Source organism: Amphibalanus amphitrite, unplaced genomic scaffold, assembly GCF_019059575.1.
Source record: "Amphibalanus amphitrite isolate SeventyFive unplaced genomic scaffold, NRLGWU_Aamphi_draft 000963F_arrow, whole genome shotgun sequence".
NCBI lineage: Eukaryota > Metazoa > Arthropoda > Thecostraca > Balanomorpha > Balanidae > Amphibalanus > Amphibalanus amphitrite.
The window spans coordinates 190828-210128 of NW_024882457.1; the positions used below are offsets into that span (position 1 = coordinate 190828).

Below are 19301 nucleotides of genomic sequence, written 5' to 3' on the forward strand. Positions count from 1 at the left end.
CTCTGGGGGGGGCATTCCCTGGTCTGCGGCAGCGGGCGGCAGCAGACAGCCGGCAGCCGGTGCAGCAGCTTTGGGTCGCAGCAGGCGGGCTGCTGGCAGCGGGCAAGCAGCGTGCAGAGGGCAGGCAGCCGGCAGCGGGCGGCAGCCGGCAGAGGGCTGGCAGCCGGCAGCAGCTTCGGGCCGCAGCGGGCAAGCAGCCGGCAGCGGGCAGCAGCAGACAGCAGGCAGGCAGCCGGCAGCAGCTTCGGGCCGCAGCAGGCAGGCTGCTGGCAGCGGGCAAGCAGCCCGCAGAGGGCAGGCAGCCGGCAGCGGGCGGCAGCAGACAGCAGGCAGCCGGTTCGGGCCGCAGTAGGCGGGCTGCTGGCAGCGGGCAAGCAACCGGCAGCGGACAGGCAGCCGGCAGCGGGCAGCAGCAGACAGCAGGCAGCCGGTGCAGCCGGTTCGGGCCGCAGTAGGCGGGCTGCTGGCAGCGGGCAAGCAGCCTGCAGAGAGAGGGCAGCAGCTGGTAGCGGACGGTACTCGGACCGCAGCAGGCGGCCTCTCTTGTGTCGCAGCAGGCAGCGGGCAGACTGCCGACAGCAGGAAGCAGGCTCGGGCCGCCGCAGTAGGGCGGCAGTGCAGCAGCAGCTGCAGACAGCGGTTCTCGGACCGCGGCAGCCGACAGCGGGCAGGCAGCCGGCAGCGGACGGTGCTCGGACCGCAGCCGGCGGTCTCTCTTGTGCCGCAGCAAGCAGCGGGCAGGCAGCCGGTTCATGCAGACTGCCGGCAGCTGGCGGCAGCAGACAGCAGGCAGCAGCTTCGGGCCGCAGCAGGCAGCCGGCAGCAGGCAGCGGGCCCGGACCGCAGCAGTGGGCGGCGGAGCCCGGGCTGCAGCAGCAGATCGCCGTAGTGGGGCGCAGTGGTGGGTGGCAACGCTTGGCTGCCACCGCAGGGGGCAGCGCCCGGTCGGGCGCAGCAGCTCCTTTCCTTGAGCCGCCTCTGTTGGCGGCTCCCAGGCTGACCAAGCAGCAGGCCGCCCGCAGCGCCACCTGTAGTCGTAGGGTCTTCCACCACCGGCGGCGGCCTCGGCTGGTGACGCCCTCTTGGTCGCGCCGTCTGCTGCCACTTGGTGGCGCTAGCAGCGACGCTCTCTCGGCGAGCGCCCTCTTGGTCGCGCCGTCTGCTGCCACTTGGTGGCGCTAGCAGCGACGCTCTCTCGGCGAGCGCCCTCTTGGTCGCGCCGTCTTCTGCCACTTGGTGGCGCTAGCAGCGACGCTCTCTCTCGCTCGCTTCAGGCGGCGGACGGCAGCGGCGCCCGTGGCGACGACGCTCGGTACTCCGGCGGCGGCGTCCTTGGCTGGTGACTCTCTCATGGTCGCGCCGACTGCTGCCACTAGGAGGCGCTAGCGGCGGCGCTCTCTCGGCGACACCTCCTCTCTCCTTGCGGCGCGCGGCGGACGACGGCGTGATGCCTCCGACATTCCGACCGACGCCTCCACCCTCTCTCGTCCTTCTCTCGCGGCGGCGCGGCGACTCCCTCTCTCTATCGCGGCGGGCGGCGGTGCGGCGCTCCGGCGGCGGCGCCCTCGGATGGCGGCGCCCTCGGACGGCGGCGCCCTTTTGCGTCGCCCTCAGCTGGCGACGCTTTCTTCATCTCTTGCTTTCTTGCGTCGAACGGCGGAGCGAGACGGCGACGCGCGGCCGGACAGCGATGCTCTGCGCTCTGGCAGCGGCGCCCTCTTGCGTCGTCCTCAGCTGGCGACGCTCTCTTTGCGGCACCGCTATTCTCTAGACTCGCGGAGGACGGCGCTGCGACGGATTGCGGTGCCCTCGGATGGCGGCGCCCTCAGCTGGCGATGCCCTCTGTGTCACTTCCTTCCACCGCGACGGCGTCATCTGCTGCTACTTCTGGTCATCTGCTGCTACTTCTGTTCTCTTCCTTTCTATGTCTACCGCGACGGCGTCATCTGCTGCTACTTCTGTTCTCTTCCCTGCTACCGCGACGGCATCATCTGCTGCTACTTCTGTTCACTTCCTTCAACCGCGACGGCGTCATCTGCTGCTACTTCTGTTCACTTCCTTCATCCGCGACGGCGTCATCTGCTGCTACTTCTGTTCACTTCCTTCAACCGCGACGACGTCATCTGCTGCTACTTCTGGTCATCTGCTGCTACTTTCTTCATCTCTACCGCGGCGGACGGCGGGCGTCGCTCGCGGCGGCGACGCGCGGTACTCCGGCGTCGGCGCCCTCATGGTCGCGCCGTCCTCTGCCACTTGGTGGCGCTAGCGGCGACGCTCTCCTGGCGACACCGCTTCTCTCCCCACTCGCGGCGGAAGCGGTCCCCCGCTCCATTTCTCTTCCTCTTTCTTCTCTCGCGGCGGCGCGGCGACTTCCTCTCTCTATCGCGGCGGACGGCGGGGCGGCGCTCCCTCACTCGGCGGTGATGCTGGCGACGCCGCCGTCACTTTGCGGCGCCCTCTGCCGACGGCGCAGCTGATGACGCCTCCTGGCGACGTCCTTTGTTTCTCTCTATGACGCGGCGGACCGACGGCGCAGGTGCGTCTCCTCTCTGCTACCGCGTCGGCGACATCTACTTCTCGTTTCCTCTCTGCTACCCGACGGCGACATCTACCTCCTTCTCTCCTCTGCTACCGCGACGACCTCTACTCTCTTCTCTTCTCAGCTACCCGACGGCGACATCTACTTCCTTCTCTCCTCTGCTACCGCGACGACTTCTACTCTCTCTTATCTGCTTCCCGACGGCGACATTGACGGAGCCGAGGGCGGCGCGGCTCCCTGTCGTGCAGGCGATCTGTCCTCCACATCCGTCGGAGGCTCTCGGAGATCGCCCGCCGCGCACCTGACGATAAAACAAAACAACTCGGCAGGAAAAACGTTCATCACGCAATGCCTAGCTAAGTCAGTCACATCATATTCATCACACTTTCCACATTTAAACGTTTGCGAACAATCAACCATTTACAGAACACTTCATTACACTTCGCACATTCAACGTTTCATACTTTTAATCAACCAGTTACAGAGCACATGCTTAATTTAAATATGCCTGATGACAGGAGAGAGGTTTGGATAGAAGGAAGGATAAACGGTACATACCAGCCGCGGTTATAGGGGCACCTCTGGTTGTTAAAGACGGCTAACATCGGCCGTGGGGCGTGACATCACAACACCGCGGATGATTGTCCGTAATTCTTGGCCCTTTTTCCGATTGATGGTCGGACTTTAAAATCTGCAAGCTTCAATCGTTAATGAAATTTGTATTCCATGAGAAATCGGTTAAGACTGAACTTTTCCGAAATTGTACGTTTAACACGTCACAGTCGACCATCCGACCTGACCACGTGAGCGGCCGTCTCAGTAGTCACAGGTACTGACCGGTATGATCATGCTAAACGGGCCATTTATTTCGCAAAACAAATCATTTAAATTTCCTTCCGCCTAAACTGAGTTTAGAGCGACATTGCCAGTGGTCACAGGTAATGGTCGGTATGATCATGCTGAATGGGCCATGAAATTTTGCACAAACAAGTCATTTAAATTTATTTCCGTCTAAACTGAGTTCAGAGCGGTATCTCTCGTCGCCGGCCCTTTGGTAACGGTACAGCGACAGAGCCGACTGTGGGTCGGGTCACCGTCACTGGCACATGGCGAGCGGGGAAGTGATTAGATGATGCGTGGGATCTGGAGAAAGAGAAAGTGGGACATGGTTCGACTCCCACTGCGCAGAGAAGCGGGTCAAATGTGCGTGCGGCGCAGCGCCGATGGCTGTGAAAGCCAGGAAGAGGAAATGACCGATCGCTGAGAGCGCAGAGATGCGGGTCGAATGTGCGTGCGGCGCAGCGCCGATAACTGGGCGAACCAGGAAGAAGAAATGACTGATCGCTGAGATAATGAGCGGGACCGGGATGGAATTGACTGGGAGACGAGGCTCTGGCGCATTTCGCCCATGGAGGATAATAGTCTGCGGAAATGCGGTACCGCATTCCACTAGTCTCCGCCATTACAGCGCTCCGACGCATACCCAGCGGCGCTGGAATAATCCGGGACGACGGGCCAAACAGCAAATACACCGGCTAGGTCGGTGACCAACGATCAATTTGGGCGGGCGGCGCCGGCGCTGGGGATAAGGACAGAATAGCGAAACTGGTATTCGGCTCTGAGTTCAGTTCTTCGAATACGAAAGGACTATTTCGCTCGTTGGCGGCTGTCAATCCGGGGAGCGGGGAAGCATCAACCAGAGATAGATCCACAGGAACGGTTCCCGAAGAATTAAGAAACGCATATAAGGGCCGTATCGCTCAATTAATTATCATCAACGCAAAATGAAATTAAAACTGTGAAACTGAACCAGATTATGCTTAAATCATAACCTGAACAATGCTGACAGTTTTATTTTAAATCAAATACCTCAAATTATGACAAGCAATTTAATGTAACTGGTGAGCCTTCGTCCAACAATGAAAAGCATAATGAAACGTTATAACAATTTAAACGATATGCAAGTAAAATGTGAGTAAGTTTGAAATTTGCTTTATCTTGATACATTTACAGGCAAATGAAGTGGATTTAAACTAAAACGACATCTTATATTATTAGGTCCATGAATCTTGTAGAACACTGGCGTAAAGCGCGTAAGGGTAAATAAACTAACATTCCCACAAAGCTGATGTTAAACGGCGATTCATTTTGTTACTTGAACGTTTTAAAACGTCGGCTTAGGCACGTAAACGGAAAATCAAGAAGTAATTGGTAATTAAATTTACATTCCTACCGTCTTAATCGAGCTTTACAAATAAAATAAAGCGTTTTAAATATAGATTTCGGGCAATACGTATCCATAACACATTTGTCAAGTGAATGAAATTAGTTAAAGTTAACGACTTGCAGCATTCGATGAAAGTAAACGATTACAAAAGCCTGTACGAAGCGAACAGATTAAAACGGTGAAACGATTTAATACGGCAAAATGCATTATTTATCAAAGGTTTGAGTTAAACAGACAAGTTTGACATTTCCACCTAGTGATTTTAAAGTTTCACCGGCAATTAATTTATATTCGATCAGTGAGCCTAGCCCCAGTTATAGTAAAATGGGAAATAATCAATATGTTCAATTACGATAATTCAAGAGAATTATGAGCAAAATATGGCAATTTTGACATTTCCTTATGAATACCTTATTCAGAATGTTTCCCAGAATTTCAATGATTCCCGATCAGTGAATGAGAGAATAAGAACAGTAAAACGGTGAAATAATCTTTGAACGGTTAAATGCAAAATTTACAAATAATTCTGAGGAAACATGGTCCTAATTCTAACAGCTCGCTTAGTGAATGTTTAGGTAATAATTTAACCGGCATTTCAAATGATTTTGACGAGTGAAGTGATCAGTTTCAATGACAAAACCACATTACGTATCACGAAAATTGTACATTGCTGTCAAAATCATATCATTACGAATTTATAAAGTATTACAATTTAACGCCTGTCAGCAAAGTTTGAATTGACCACTTATAGTTTTTAGAAAGAAACGAAGCACAGCAAAGTTCCGTAGCATTTCAAACATAACACTAGATATCAGGCATAACAATAATTGAAGTTCTCGTCAGGACACAGCCTTTATCCGTGACGAAAACATTTCAATTTCATCACTCGCACAACATTCAATTATATCAATCATATACTTTCATCAATCAATCATACGGTTCGCCGTTTATCTGTCAGATATTTCCTCTCACCGATGTCTTATTATTGCAGTCGTCAACAAAATTTTCCTAATGAATTTTTGGTGGCTGGCTCGCTCGATTGTCCCTGAGTAATGAATATTTCACGGAGTGAGCAAATTAAATCGGCACATCGACTGGGGCTGTTCGGTCGAGATTTACGGGCTTCTCTAACCGACTAATGCAGTTTAAGACTTATATAGCGGTCGGACAAGGGTCACACCGACTACAGCACAAAGCGCACGCAAGACAAGCTAGTTCGGTCGAGACTTATGGGCTTCTCTATATCAAGAGAAGGGATCGCTGCCGACTTGCACAACATGCCGCCCAAACAACAGGTGTCTGGGTCGCGGATTTACGGGCTTCTCCAACCAACTAACGCAGTTTAAGACTTATATAGTGGCTGAACAAGGGTCACACCGACTGACATGATTGTGCACGCGAACTAGCCTGCTCGGTCGAGACTTACGGGCTTCTCCATATCAGAAGAAGGGTCACTGCCGACTTGAGCAATGTGCACACGTAACAGCGATTCCCGGCCGATGCACCAAATTTATGTAATGTACTCGTGATGCCGGCGGCTGCGCTACCGCCGACACCCGTGCAATCCTCCAACAGCCGTCTGCCACCCAGCCGTGGTGGTCCAACTATTATCTTTACTTTACTTTAGCATCCGGTGGTCAGGGAATGCAACACCTTTGCCGCACGGTGGGTCGCGAGCCCTCGTGGGTTGCGGTGTGCAATACACCGTCTTAATTGCAAGGAACGTAATATTACATTTATGTTACGTTAAATGTTTTGACTCCGTGACTCATTCATTATCTCCGTCTTTCGTCTCTCGTCTCGAATGTCTCTCTCTGCCAAACAAGATAAAGATTTCTGCTCCGTTATTATTTACATAAAACAAGTATAACGCCAAAGAATGAAACAAGACTGCTCGGGAATGTACGTCTACGGGAAATTATGTCGCCTCAGAATAAACGCGCAGATTAGCCTAACATACCCTAACACGCGCAATCTACACATTTACTTTACCTTGCTCCTAGCCTAGCTAGGGAGGCGGGGTGAGCACAAAGCCCCATCCTCCGGGTCAGCGGGACACCTACCTCGAGCGAAGCCACCACACGAGAGCCCCGATCGGCCGGCGCTCACGCGTTATAACCCAGCTCGAGGCGGGAAGTCGGAACGGTCAGCCCGCCCGAGGTGAAAGCCAGCCTCGCGTTCCGACGCGGCGCCCGTCGACCAGGAAAACCTATTCCTACATGCGCGGGCTTTACAAATGTCCCGAGTTGAGAATGGTGTTTTCCGGCGCTCTTTAGTGCGAGGGAGGGAGAGAGAGAGAGAGAGAGAGAGAGAGAGAGAGAGAGAGAGAGAGACGAGAGAGAGAGAGAGAGAGAGAGAGAGAGAGAGGAGAGAGGAGAGAGAGAGGAGGAGAGAGAGAGAGAGAGAGAGAGACGCAGTGTGCAAGCACGCACCCATGCCCAAGCGCACGATTCTGTGAAGCCGGCCGTTTACTGGTAACCTAAAACGCAGTTGGTCCAGCTAAACGAAACACTAGCGAAAATGGGGAGGGGGCAGGCCTCCTCAATCTGCACAGGTATAGTGCCACTAGACAGTACTGACACCTTGCCACGTAGCTTTCATATCATATCATATATTTAGGAATACATCCATAAAATGGGTTTTCAGCGTTCCACGTCATGTAGCACAAGTAAAAGCATTTTCCTATCAATCCACATTTGCATCACCCTTTAAAAGGCATCTGCGATACACTTTTTAAAGACAGGAAGAGAAGACGCGTTTCTCGCACTCAGCGGTAGCCTATTCCACGCTCTCACCGCCCGATTGAAGAACGACCGACGGGCAAACTCTGTGCGGGCCCGCGGCACCTCCAGCTCGCCGTCACGTGACGCTCTCGTTTCACGCACAGACACATCAGAGCGGTGGGTGATGCGTGAGTGGAGAAGCTCAGGGGCGCTTTCGACATGATTCAGGTTGTACATGACGCACAGGTCACGCTCAGTTATCATGTCCTCGATCACCCGCCATCCAAGCTCTCGCAGTGTCCCGGAAATGTGTTCACGATAGCCAAGACCAGTGACAATGCGGGCGCCAAAATTCATGCATCTCTGAAGTCTGTGCTTTTGGGTCTTTTTTGTGCAGCTTCCCCACACGCACATGCAGTACTGCAGATGAGGGAATACCAGTGCCTCGACCAACAGCTGCTTTGTTTCACGCGGCGCACGACGCTGCATTCTGGCCAGCCCTATCAGAATGCAGTAACATCGGCGAGTGATCGCAGCCACATGCTGCTCCCACGTCAGGCACGAGTCGATGTTGACGCCTAAGACCCTCGCCGACTGCACAGGCACGACTTCCGACTCGCCGAATTTGACGGTGAAGTTGACATTATCATTTTGGCGTGAGGATCTCAAGATAAGCAGTTCGGTCTTCGAAGGGTTTATCTTTAGCCTATTTTGCGTGAACCAGCAGAGAGCTACAGACCAGTTTGTTCTACGCGGCATTTAAGCTCTGACAGGTTTCTTGGCGAGTCTGAATCTATAAACTGGGCATCGTCGGCGTACATAACAAGCCTCCCATGCGGCACGTGTTGTGACAAGTCATTGGAGAACACCAGGAACAACACTGGGCCCATTATGCTGCCCTGCACCACCCCATGCGTCACCGGCAGCTCAGCACCCGATCCACCTCTTACTGACTGCGTGCGGTCGGAAAGCCATGCACGGAACCACCGGTCATCAATACCGTACCACCCCAGCTTCTCCAAGAGGCGACCATGCTCGACGCTGTCAAACGCCTTGGAGGTGTCAGCGGTGACGAGTGAAGTCACGCGCCCTCCGTCGATGTTATCGGTGATGTGACCGACAGCATCGAGCAGGGCCGCCTCCGTGGATTGTCCGGGGCGGAACCCGTACTGCTGCGCACAGAGGATATGATGACCGGTTAGATAGTCCATCAGCTGGGTGCACACGACGCGTTCACAGAGTTTAGCGACCACAGACAACACTGATATAGGTCTGTAGTTGCTGGGATTGTCCTTATCGCCACTCTTGTGTATGGGGACAACGGAAGCAGTTCTCCATGACGGTGGTAACTCGGCTCGGGTGATGCTGCTGTTGATGACGTGAAGGATGTGCGGGCCGATCACGGGGAAGGTCATCCGAAGCATGGCGATGGTGATGCCGTCATCTCCGCAAGCTTTAATTGGATGGGCTCATGCGCTGGAGTGCCGCGGACAGCTCCGGGAGAGTCGCCGGCCGGGGGCTGAAGGCGCCGCTGATGACTCGTGGCGGGCGTGGCCTGAGCATCTCTCCGGTGTCCGCAGCTGCCAGCTCCTCTGCGACTGTCGAGCCCACGTCCGCAAAGTACCGGTTCAGCCGGTCCAGCCAGCCGGGCTGATGGTCTACTGGGCTGTGAGAATTCGGCTGGGGCTTGCTGGAGGAGACGAGGAATCGTCGAATATCCATCCAGGTGGTGGACCTGGATTGTCTGTATGAGGAGAGAAAATACTGAGAGCAGGCGCGGCGCTGTGAATCATATCAGCTTTGTAGATCATAAGCAGATGATAACCGATCAAATCTTATTCCGAAATTGTAAATCTCCATCTAAACCTGCCTCGCTGATACAAAATGAAACCATTCGTGCGTAGCTCTGATATCGTTTGAAATTCGTTTGCCTTCTAGTAGCCATGCATTACGGGAGGATGGTTCTCGCTTTCCTTTGAGGTGAATTTGCATCTGAATTGGAGCCCGACAATGACTTGAAATTTTAAGTTTGCCGGCGCCGTCTCAAAGACTAACTACCGTTGATTGAAGGAGAGGACCGAATGCGGAATATTGAACGCGTCTTGCTGAAAATAGTTTGGTCGAATCTCACTTAGCTATGGGGATAAAAATCGTTTTTGAAGGACGGAAGGTCATAACCCCATGCCCCCCCCCCTCCCCGAGACCATCAGGGCGACAGAGAATGATTCGGTTCTAAAGCTTGGTTGAGTCCCAAACATCTTATCTGTCTGGTGTCTACTTTTATCATGCCTCCTTTGATGATGCTCGATTGACCCACTATGTATATTATTATTGCCCCAACTGGCCATCTCCGCCCCCTCAGGGCGCTCAGGCCAGTAGCGGCGGAACACCTTCAATTAACCCTCGCCCGCACATGCCATTTTCCCATCCTAGAACGCACATGGGGGGGGGGGGGGTGGTTGCCACCCCCCCCCCCCGCGCCATTTCGTTCCTGTTGGAGATAGAGCTTAGCAGTAAAGACCAAAAAGATTCTTTGGGAAGAGACGAATCCAATGATACCCAGTTTTACCTTCTCAGGTCAGTCATTGACCTTCCAGGTCAGGTCAAACTAAAAAATGTTGCTGTTTTGGGTCACCGTTGGATATCAAGTGCGCTGCTTATCAAATACCGATGACGATGCTGTTTTCTGGTGCCAAGCCAGCTAGAACCTCTTTGTCACACTATCCGACCAGAATTTTGCTGCTGAGGTCATTTCAGGTCAAGTTAGGTCAAGGTCAATTATATGTGTTTGTATGTCTGTGTGTGTCTGTGTGTATACTGATGTGTGCACCGATTGTTTTTGGGTCCATATCACATGAAATCATGATCTGAGAAGCTTTTACCAAAAATGCAGTCAAAAAAAACTTCACAAAAAGTAAATTCAGCTTGCCTAAAACGCAATTATCTTAGATGACCTAGGTTGACCTTGACCCTGACCTTGACCCCTGTGCATCGTCGAACAACATGTTCCATGACAGGTGGGAGGTAAGACTGGCAAAAAAGGCCGAAATCAGGGTGTCAAAAGCTCACAAGGCCCATGGCAAACGCAAGATGTTGAGAATTGGCCAATTGGGTCATGACATGACCTGAAAAACAAGGTCATATCTCCGAAACCAAAAATCACAGAAATTTGAAATTTTCAGTGGACATCAAGAAAGGATAGACGAGCAGCTATACGAAAAATCAGCCTTCTAGCTCTAAAAATGTTGAGTGCAGAGCAGAAAGACTGCCTGGGGGGGGGGGTGGCAACCACCCCCCCCCCATGTGCGGGCGAGGGTTAAGGGGGGGGGGGGGCACTGCCGACTTTTGGTCCCATTCCATGCAACGCCCATAGGGGCAAAGGGCTTATTAAAATGCCGAAATCAAAGGGGGCACGGTGCCCCGGTGCCCTCCCCGTTCCGCCGCCTATGCCGCAGGCCTGGTTAGGTTACTTTAGCAACGCTTCGCTGCCCGTGAAGTTGCTCGATGCTTCGGTACGTTTTGTTGTCACGTGCGGTCAAGCGCCGCGCGGCGCGCATCTGACCTGTTTTGGCTCGCTGCCAGCGTATAGCAGGTTCAAGGTCAAAAGGTCGGGTCTTCAGGTGGACAACTGGACAGTTGTGTGACAGTGCCCAAGGGGATAATACCTACGTGCTGTTGAGGGGTGTGCAAGGAGTGAAGTGAGAACAATAAGTGTTTTATAGTGGTTTGTGCGCGTATTTTGCGTGCGCTGCAAGTGCGTGTGCTTACGTTGTGCGTTTAGATTTGCGTGGCTGGTTTCGAGCCGCAACAAAGACGATATGCCGTCGCCGAAGAGGTACAGCGTGCAATCTTCGTCTGCATAAACCGGGATCATCAGCGTGGAATCCGGTAAGAGGTAAGCGCTGTTATCATACCGTCATTACTCATTTTCATTTCCTTGCATTGTTGCAGCGATATGAATTGTGAATGTTACCTATAACCATGGATGAAGTAGTACCTGGATCGGCAACTCCTCGATGTTTGTGACCACCGCTAGGTGGCAGTGGTGTCGAGCGCTAAGGACGCGGGGGAGCGGGTGCTATTCAAAACAATGGTCGGCGTCGCGTCGTAGGATCGTTTGCCTTGTTTTTTGAAAAGTTAAGCCCCTTTGGAGCAGATTGGAAGGTTTCAGAAGATGGAGGAAGATGGCAAGGTAAGATTGGTAAGGTTTTTTTGTGGTTGGAGAGTCTGAGTGGCCTAAAATATGACTGTAAAGAGCGGCTGTTGACGATACTGGCGCACATTGCTTCTCGCCATATGTCGTTAAAAATCGTATAATTTCCGTAATTGAATGGTTAATCACTTATTTATATGTTTAATTTTATGTTTTTATATGTTTGTTATATGTTTGACACATCATATCTCAAGCTTATACATGCCGCTGATATAGCCATGGTTTTGCTTGTGATACAATTTCAGTCTTGGCAGCGCATGATAGGTGGTGGATGATGCATTGTTAGTTGTGAATTGCTTAAGTTTTTGTTAAGTTTTTAGTTTAGCAAAATCTGTTAGTGTGCCATTATTTTTTAACTCAATATTTGTTCAACTATTGAAAATGGTTTCTGTTTTATATTGTGTAGTGCCAATACCTACCTATAAATTGGTCAACTGCTCACTGTTCAGACTCACTGCTCACCCATATCAGTTTCCTACGTATTTCTCTGAACGGCTGACTAGAGTGCAACACACTTCAGGAGCAGTTGACTGGCATCATGTCATTTCAGCTAATTTTTATAACCTGCTTGCCAATGCCCTGATTTCATAAATAGTTGAATGATATTGAATAAAAAAAACACATTTAAATAAATCATGTTCTCAGCCTGAAAAACTGAACCATTTGACAGTAAAAAGAAAGCCTAATGGCAGCCAGTGCCATTGTCAACCACAAATGACAAAAGAGTGCCGACCCTGGTCCCTGACATCAGCTTCCTTCTTTTCTCAAAGCCAAAAGGTCCAGAGTAGTACGAAGAAGTTTGTGAGTTTCCCTCTATTGAATGATATATAACAATCACCTTTTTAGAACGAGTGCTAGCCAAACTGTGTGTAGATAGCAGATAGATTTAAGTAAGATAAAGCCATTTTAAACTATGTAAGCCTAGCAGATAAGGTGTTAAGCTTTTGGGTACTTTTGTTTGGGAGTATCTTGTCAAGGTATTATTTATTTTATTTTTTGCCAACATCATCGCAATGTAAAATACTTTTTGTGATGTTGTGGGGAAACAGTTTGCCTTGGAATGCCCTCACTCTCCATTTCATTACGGTATGCTCAGGTATCTAATTTCCCTCTCTCACTCTTCGTTTCAGATCAAAGAGATGGGTTCAGTTTCCACGGTGTGCTGACTTGAATTGGCATCCTGTGATTTGTGATGTGAATTATGATGCACGCACTCGCAGGTGCACGCCCACTGCGGACACGTGTGACGTGACGGCAGCAGGCAGCCGGGGTGTGAACTGTGAACTGGCTCGGCCGAAAATGTTTAAGGTATCACAGCGTTTGTAACTGACTAACATACCCACTACGGGCATACCCATTGAGCGGATAATGCGTTCGTGTGCATCGTGTTTGCATTTATTCCCGATATACTCTGGTGGTAGGTGTGAATTGGAAACCAACTTGGTGCTACGACACCGTTTAGTAGGCATGTGGCACGTCGTTTCTCGAAACCTACCTATCAGTCTATGCAATAATATGCATTGTATACATTGTGTGTCATCGTTCACCTTAGTTGTCATTGAACCTGTGTTAAATTCTGAACTTCAGGCCGAGACAGACTATTTCCACAGTCAGGAAATCGCACACGAGAACCTATTCAAATCCATTAAGTTGCAATAGCATCAATCGCACGCAAGGAGGTGCGTGTTATGGATGCGAGTGCGACCGGGGTTTATTTGAATAGGCTCTCGGTCTCGCACATGATTTCTGACTGCGGAAAGAATCGGTTTCAGCCTGTACTCAGTAGGCAATTCGCTCGTGCGACGGCAAATATAAGTTCAATATGGAAACAGTTTTTTAACGAAACGGTGTATGGTAAGCTTATAATCCTGGAATGCTTCTTGATAGAAATTGTCAGTGGTGCAGATATTCGTTAATCGATATGACAGCATTTGTCTTGATCTTTATAAGTCAGTCAAAATGGCTGTAGCAATGATTTGGATGTTTCACGGCGGACGGCACATTTCCTCTGCGGTCTACCGACGACTGAGTTGGAATGCTCAAGCTGATCAGGGGCAACCCGAGTGATAGACAAAGTCGTTTGATCGAAGGTATTTTCAGGCAGCTGGCAGAAGGCGCCTGGCCTGGCCATGAGAGCTAACAATACGACGTGCTGAGGTAAAATCGGCCAGTCGCGCTCGGTAAACGACCCACCACACCATTCTTTCCAAAACGATACATAGTCTATGGAACCGCCCTGGACCGCTCTTCCGGAACCCGACACTGTTGGCCTATGCCAAACTTAGCCGCGGCTGGTTCAGGCCATGTAACTTGCCGGTCATTTTCGGACTTTGCTGGTATCGGCCGCTGTCTGACTGGGCGGCGGCGGCGGGCTGTCCTTAGCAGGGATCAGTCTGCTCGATAGGTGGCAGCACTTTCGGGCGGTCGCGCAATACAATGGGAATTCCGCGGAGTTGCCGATCCAGGTAGTAGGTAATCCATGCTATAACCCTACCTCATGCCGCATGCGTTGCCGTGAAAATAACGCAAGCTTTTTATGTTATACGATTTGTAAGTTGAATTTTCTCTTGCAAGTACGACTATCATATTTCACAATGTCGCGGGAATAAAAATGCCCCTAATGCCCCATTCCTATTGGATCCACTAGTGACCAACATAAATATATTCTCCTTCAAATACATCGCATGCATTCTTCCAGGCCCGGTCTAGAATATATATTCCCGACCGGGGCTGGGAAAATGCGTTTTATTCACCGAGGTTTTTGTGCGGAGAACCGAGTGCCGGTAGGCACGAGGTCCGTAGCAAAAAACCGAGGTGAATAAAACGCATTTTCACAGCCCAAGGTTGGGAAGAGATTTACCACATGCCGTACCGGCGCAACAGTTTAACCCTATTAGTGGCAGGGGGGGGGGGTTGTTTTTATCCACCCCTCAGGTTTTTCGGGAATATCTCCGAAACCGCTGAAGCTACGATGCTGACATTTTCTGACTTTTCCTAAAACTAAATTGGGCACATTCCCTGAAAATTTCAAGTTCATCCCTATTAACATTTTTTTAGAAATGTAGATCTCGTTGAGCCAAATCGAATGCCGTTTGAATTTTGAAAATCGGCCCGTTAGATCTCGAGATATCAAGGGGGGGTCGTAAACAGCCCCCCCCCCCCTGCCACTAATATGGGGTAGCCAGGAGCCTGCCACTAATAGGGTTAATATCATATTCATTTGATATTTTACACTTTAATCTTAATATTGTGTTAATATTAAATTAATACTATGTCCATATTTATAGTCACCGTGATGTGATTATTTGTTTGTGTTTTTCATTATTAGGTTGCGTTGAGTATGAAAGATGAAATTCCTACTTCCCTTATTTAGGGTTTGAAAAAGCTGAGGATGAAGATGGTGAAACGCCAGAAGTTAGAATAAAGATATGGAGCCAGCAGGAGTGAGGAAACCGTGAGGAAAACTAAAAATTGGGTGAAACGCTGAATCAAACGCGTCTTGGAACCCAGCTGGAACAATATCAAATGTTTCATTGTGGCACGTTAAGATGCTTCACGCATTTAAATTGTTTGTGTTTTGCGTGCATTATGTAGAAATAATGATTATTCCGACCATGTTCTGCAGCAATAAATACATTGGCATTGGAACGATAACGTTTAGTTGAATTACGTTGACAGCAAAAGCATGTAAACGCACAGTCACTTACTTTTGCTGTTGCTGTTAGTGAACACACAATCCGTAAATATATTCTTTGAAATTGGTTCTTCCGCTCAGAATATCCAGTAAAACTTTGTCTGGGAAAATCAAAAAGCCCTAGGGCCGAATCGTTTCCCAAATACCTTCAACATTAGACGAGGCGGGCCGAAGCCATTTCCCAAATGCACGTGCTAATGTTAAAGGGATATCTCGGCATGTGGTAAAAAAGGAAATGGTACATGTGTATGGCAGTCATCTAATGTTCCTGTGCCTGTGGTCCTCCCCTATGGGAAATAACTACACCACCGCTGATGGCATAGAGAAAACGATGTGGCCAAATACCGGAAAAGATACAGGCGTAATGGAAATAGACGTCTGTTGTTTATGATGATAGTCGGGGCAATCCAGAAACGAATTTTCTGTGTGATAGGCGGCTTACTTGTGTCTGTCCCCTACGAGACTGATAGTTTTTGCGTACATGCGACTTGTGAAACGCGAGATTTGTGTTTCGGTAGGCAACACCGTTTATAAATGAATAAAAAATCAGAGAGGATTCGCTACGATTCACCTTCTTCAAACCAAAATTGTTGTCCGTAGACAGTAGTTGTATTATTTTGCAAAATGCAAAGTTTTTGTAACAGCGGACGCTAGGTAGGATACTGAACAACAAAGATCGCTTGGCATCAGCGTATTATACATTGCGCACATGCATCGTCATTTGTTTGCCATACAGTGGTTTGTGCAGTGAAGATGTTTCTCACCTTTCTTCCTAGCGATAATATTTCGTCAGCAAGAAGTGTCACGCCTGTCTCAAAACAGCACTCATCATTGCGATCGCCGATCAACATTGCATCGCCCCCTTGCCTTCCTCCCTTCCCCGTGCCCGTTTCCATTGAACGTAAAACGAAATACTAACAATAATATTATAGCAATACAGATCGCTACCTAATGGTTCCTTCCGAGAAATTCAATCCATTGATCTGCATCTCCAAGCCCTGGCAATACAGTTTATTGACTCACACTGTACCCAAGTATATACACGCTACACACTACGTACACAGTCATACAGCTCTCATCAGTCATTAGGTCCAAACTCGCCGTACTTCCTTCACTTTCATCGGATGATGACGTTGCCGCTCAGCTGGTAATTGAAGTCCCCTCTCCGCTGGATGCCAACTCCTAATGAATTCTCTCTTTCAGCTTGATGATGATGATGATCCCTCTCAGTTGTATTGTGTCTTGTAGGTAGCTATGTAGTTTCCTTTTCACTTGGAGTGTGCAGTTTCTTCCTAGATTGGATGATAATATTCCCCATGTCACTGAATGATGACGTTTCCCTTTGAGACTTCTGTAGTCTGTACCATGTAGACGATGTAGCTTCCTTTTCAGTATGATGAGCAGTTTCTCTCTCTCAGTTGGACTGTACCGTGTAGACGGTGCGGTTGCCCTTCTCCCTCAGCGGCCTCCAGTTGTTGCCCATCAGCACCCTTCTGTCTCGGTCCCTGTACACCCCCGTTATCAACCGATCCAAGAAGACGGCGTTCACAGACGTCTCAATGGCCGTCACGAACCAAATCACGACTGGGTTACACGGCGGAGTCGTGAGACTTCCCGAGTACATGTAGACGCGTCTAAGCGCCACGCTGAGCATCTCCCTCATGTTGGTGAGGTTGACGTCGTAGGTGAAGTAGTCTCCTCTAGCGGAGACCGCCTCGATGCGACGCTCGAGGCCTAGGGTGGGGAATGGCAGCTGTCTCCGCTGGTACCTTCCCTCGCGGTTTAGGGGTATGGCGATGACCACACACCCTCCCGGCACACGCGCGGCCAGATCGTTGCTCTCGAAACTGTTGTCGAAGAAGACGAAGTGAACTTCAGCGTCGAAGAAGCGATCTCCGATGGCATGAACGGAGCCCGGGTTTCCAGAGACGTTCCCGAAGTGGAAGTGTACCTCGCCAAGGTCGAAGGTACCAAACAGCGGCTCTTGTTGCGACACCAGCTGGATAGGAGCCTGACGAGGTGTCTCCCGACTCCTCGGGTCGTACGTCATGTTCATGACGATGGTCCTGCCGGTGTTCCTCACCTCGACCTCCCACTCGACGGCTGCTGCTGTGGCCACTACCCTCGGAGGAGCCGCTGTGGACGCCTCGTCCTTTCTGAGCGCGATCGGAGACTGAAGAGGTCCGCTGCAGAGGGGGTACCGGTGACCCCACGCCTCTGTATCCGTATAATCCCATGTATCCACTGGTGCGTCATTGGACTGAGTTCTGAGGAGAGATAGCACTATCCACCACGGTAGCATGGCTGTGAATAGGTCGACCAGCGACCGAAGGGCTCACAAAGATCGCCCAGTTCACCCGACAGACGGAGTGCGTGCCCGCGCACTACTGTCTCTGTCAGCTCTGCTGAGTGTTTCACCAATGTGGCGTGTTGACCACGGATCCTCTGTTATATACTCCTGACGTAGATGCTGCAAACTGGACAAAAATTAACGCAAAAGTATGCCACCGCGCCGCGTCAGTAGCTGCAGAGTGATTTTCCCATCAGGCGACCGGGGAAAAGCGAAGCGCCGTGGATGAGTGTAGTCAGGTTTGCTGACTTACTACAGGTGCAGTTCTTGGACGAAATTTCCTTCAGATGCCTTGAAGACAATGCGTTCACGGTTCAGCTATTCCAACAACGAACGGTATTTCTGGGTTTTTATTTTGGTGTGGAAATATCGAGCCCGACCGTTGCAGTGAGTGGGTTGCGTTTTCGCGTTTGTTTCACTCATGCGAGCCTGGAATGTGTTTAGCGTGTAGACGTATTGCTAAGTATTAACAGGTCATTTTAGCGGTCAAAGCTGTTTTATACCGCCGTTAACCAAATGGTCGTATTGATTCCAAATAAATGAAAAATTGCTCGGTTCTGTTCCCATAGTGAGTTAATTTCTTCTATGATTGCTCAGCCTGTATTCAACTTTGCTTAACCTTGTCAAGTTTAGTCTCGCTAACATGCTTGGGCACAACTAAGAAGCCTTAGTGTCAAAGTTTATTTCTCAGGTTTTTTTTTTCGCTTTATGCAACCATGCTCATCAATAGCGTTTAGCTTATAAGTTTGCCTCACTAGCCAACTTATACCGAACAACATCAACAATTCTTGGTGGCAAAGAAGATAGTGCTTCCTCTTGTAACCAGAATGGATTATCGTTGTTTGTCATTAACAAGCCTTAACCGCTGAGTACATAAAAATAAGCTGAAAAGCCGCCTTGAACAATGCTGTTGTCAATGTGACTTTAGATATATGATGGAGACTGCCCAAGGCGAATGCCTGTCTGGAAGAGTACAATGGAACGCTAATGATGGAGCTAGCGAAGAAAAAAATGATCCCTTGTTTTTAAAATAATTTATTTCGTATCAAAGATGAAACTATCGCTAAGTATATTTTGTGCTATATTTCATAGCACATATAAAAGCATAGCTAACTTACATTGGGTGTACCTAAATGACGTTTCGGGTTTCCCCCGTCCCTTCCGCATCCTTCTATCTCGATATTTGTTGCTGAGCTTTTGAATACCTTTTATATACCCATGCGTAACACGCCTTGACAAGCTCCTCCCGACATGTACCTACCATAGCTAACGTAAATAGAGTGAATAACCTTATGCTCATGTTATATGTTGCAAATTGAAATAATTAAAACTAAATTGATATATTTCGATATTGCACCGTCATCAGAATTCTTATTCTGATCTACATTATTAATAATGCTCAGAAATACCATAGCTGACCTCCAAGAACCATAGCTAACCTTCAGTTAAGTAAACCATATCGATGCTCAGTCAAAAAAGAAATGTCAAAATTCCTAAATTTGACGCAATTAAAACTGTTTGTGGGTATCGCATATCAGTCGAATACAGGAAAATT

At 49.7% G+C, this 19301-nt stretch overlaps 1 protein-coding gene and 1 long non-coding RNA gene across 2 annotated transcripts; one reads left to right on the forward strand and one right to left on the reverse strand.

The window, feature by feature from the left end:
• The first annotated feature begins 11476 nt into the window (after positions 1–11476).
• LOC122368629 lies at positions 11477–13321 on the forward strand. The gene is made up of 2 exons (XR_006254271.1): positions 11477–11681; positions 12833–13321. It is a non-coding gene; the product is annotated as an uncharacterized LOC122368629 (long non-coding RNA).
• Positions 13322–16810: 3489 nt separating this feature from the next.
• Positions 16811–17698, reverse strand: LOC122368634 (carbonic anhydrase 9-like). The gene has a single exon (XM_043342774.1). The coding sequence runs from the start codon at positions 17696–17698 to the stop codon at positions 16811–16813; it is 888 nt and encodes a 295-aa protein (XP_043198709.1).
• Positions 17699–19301: the final 1603 nt, after the last annotated feature.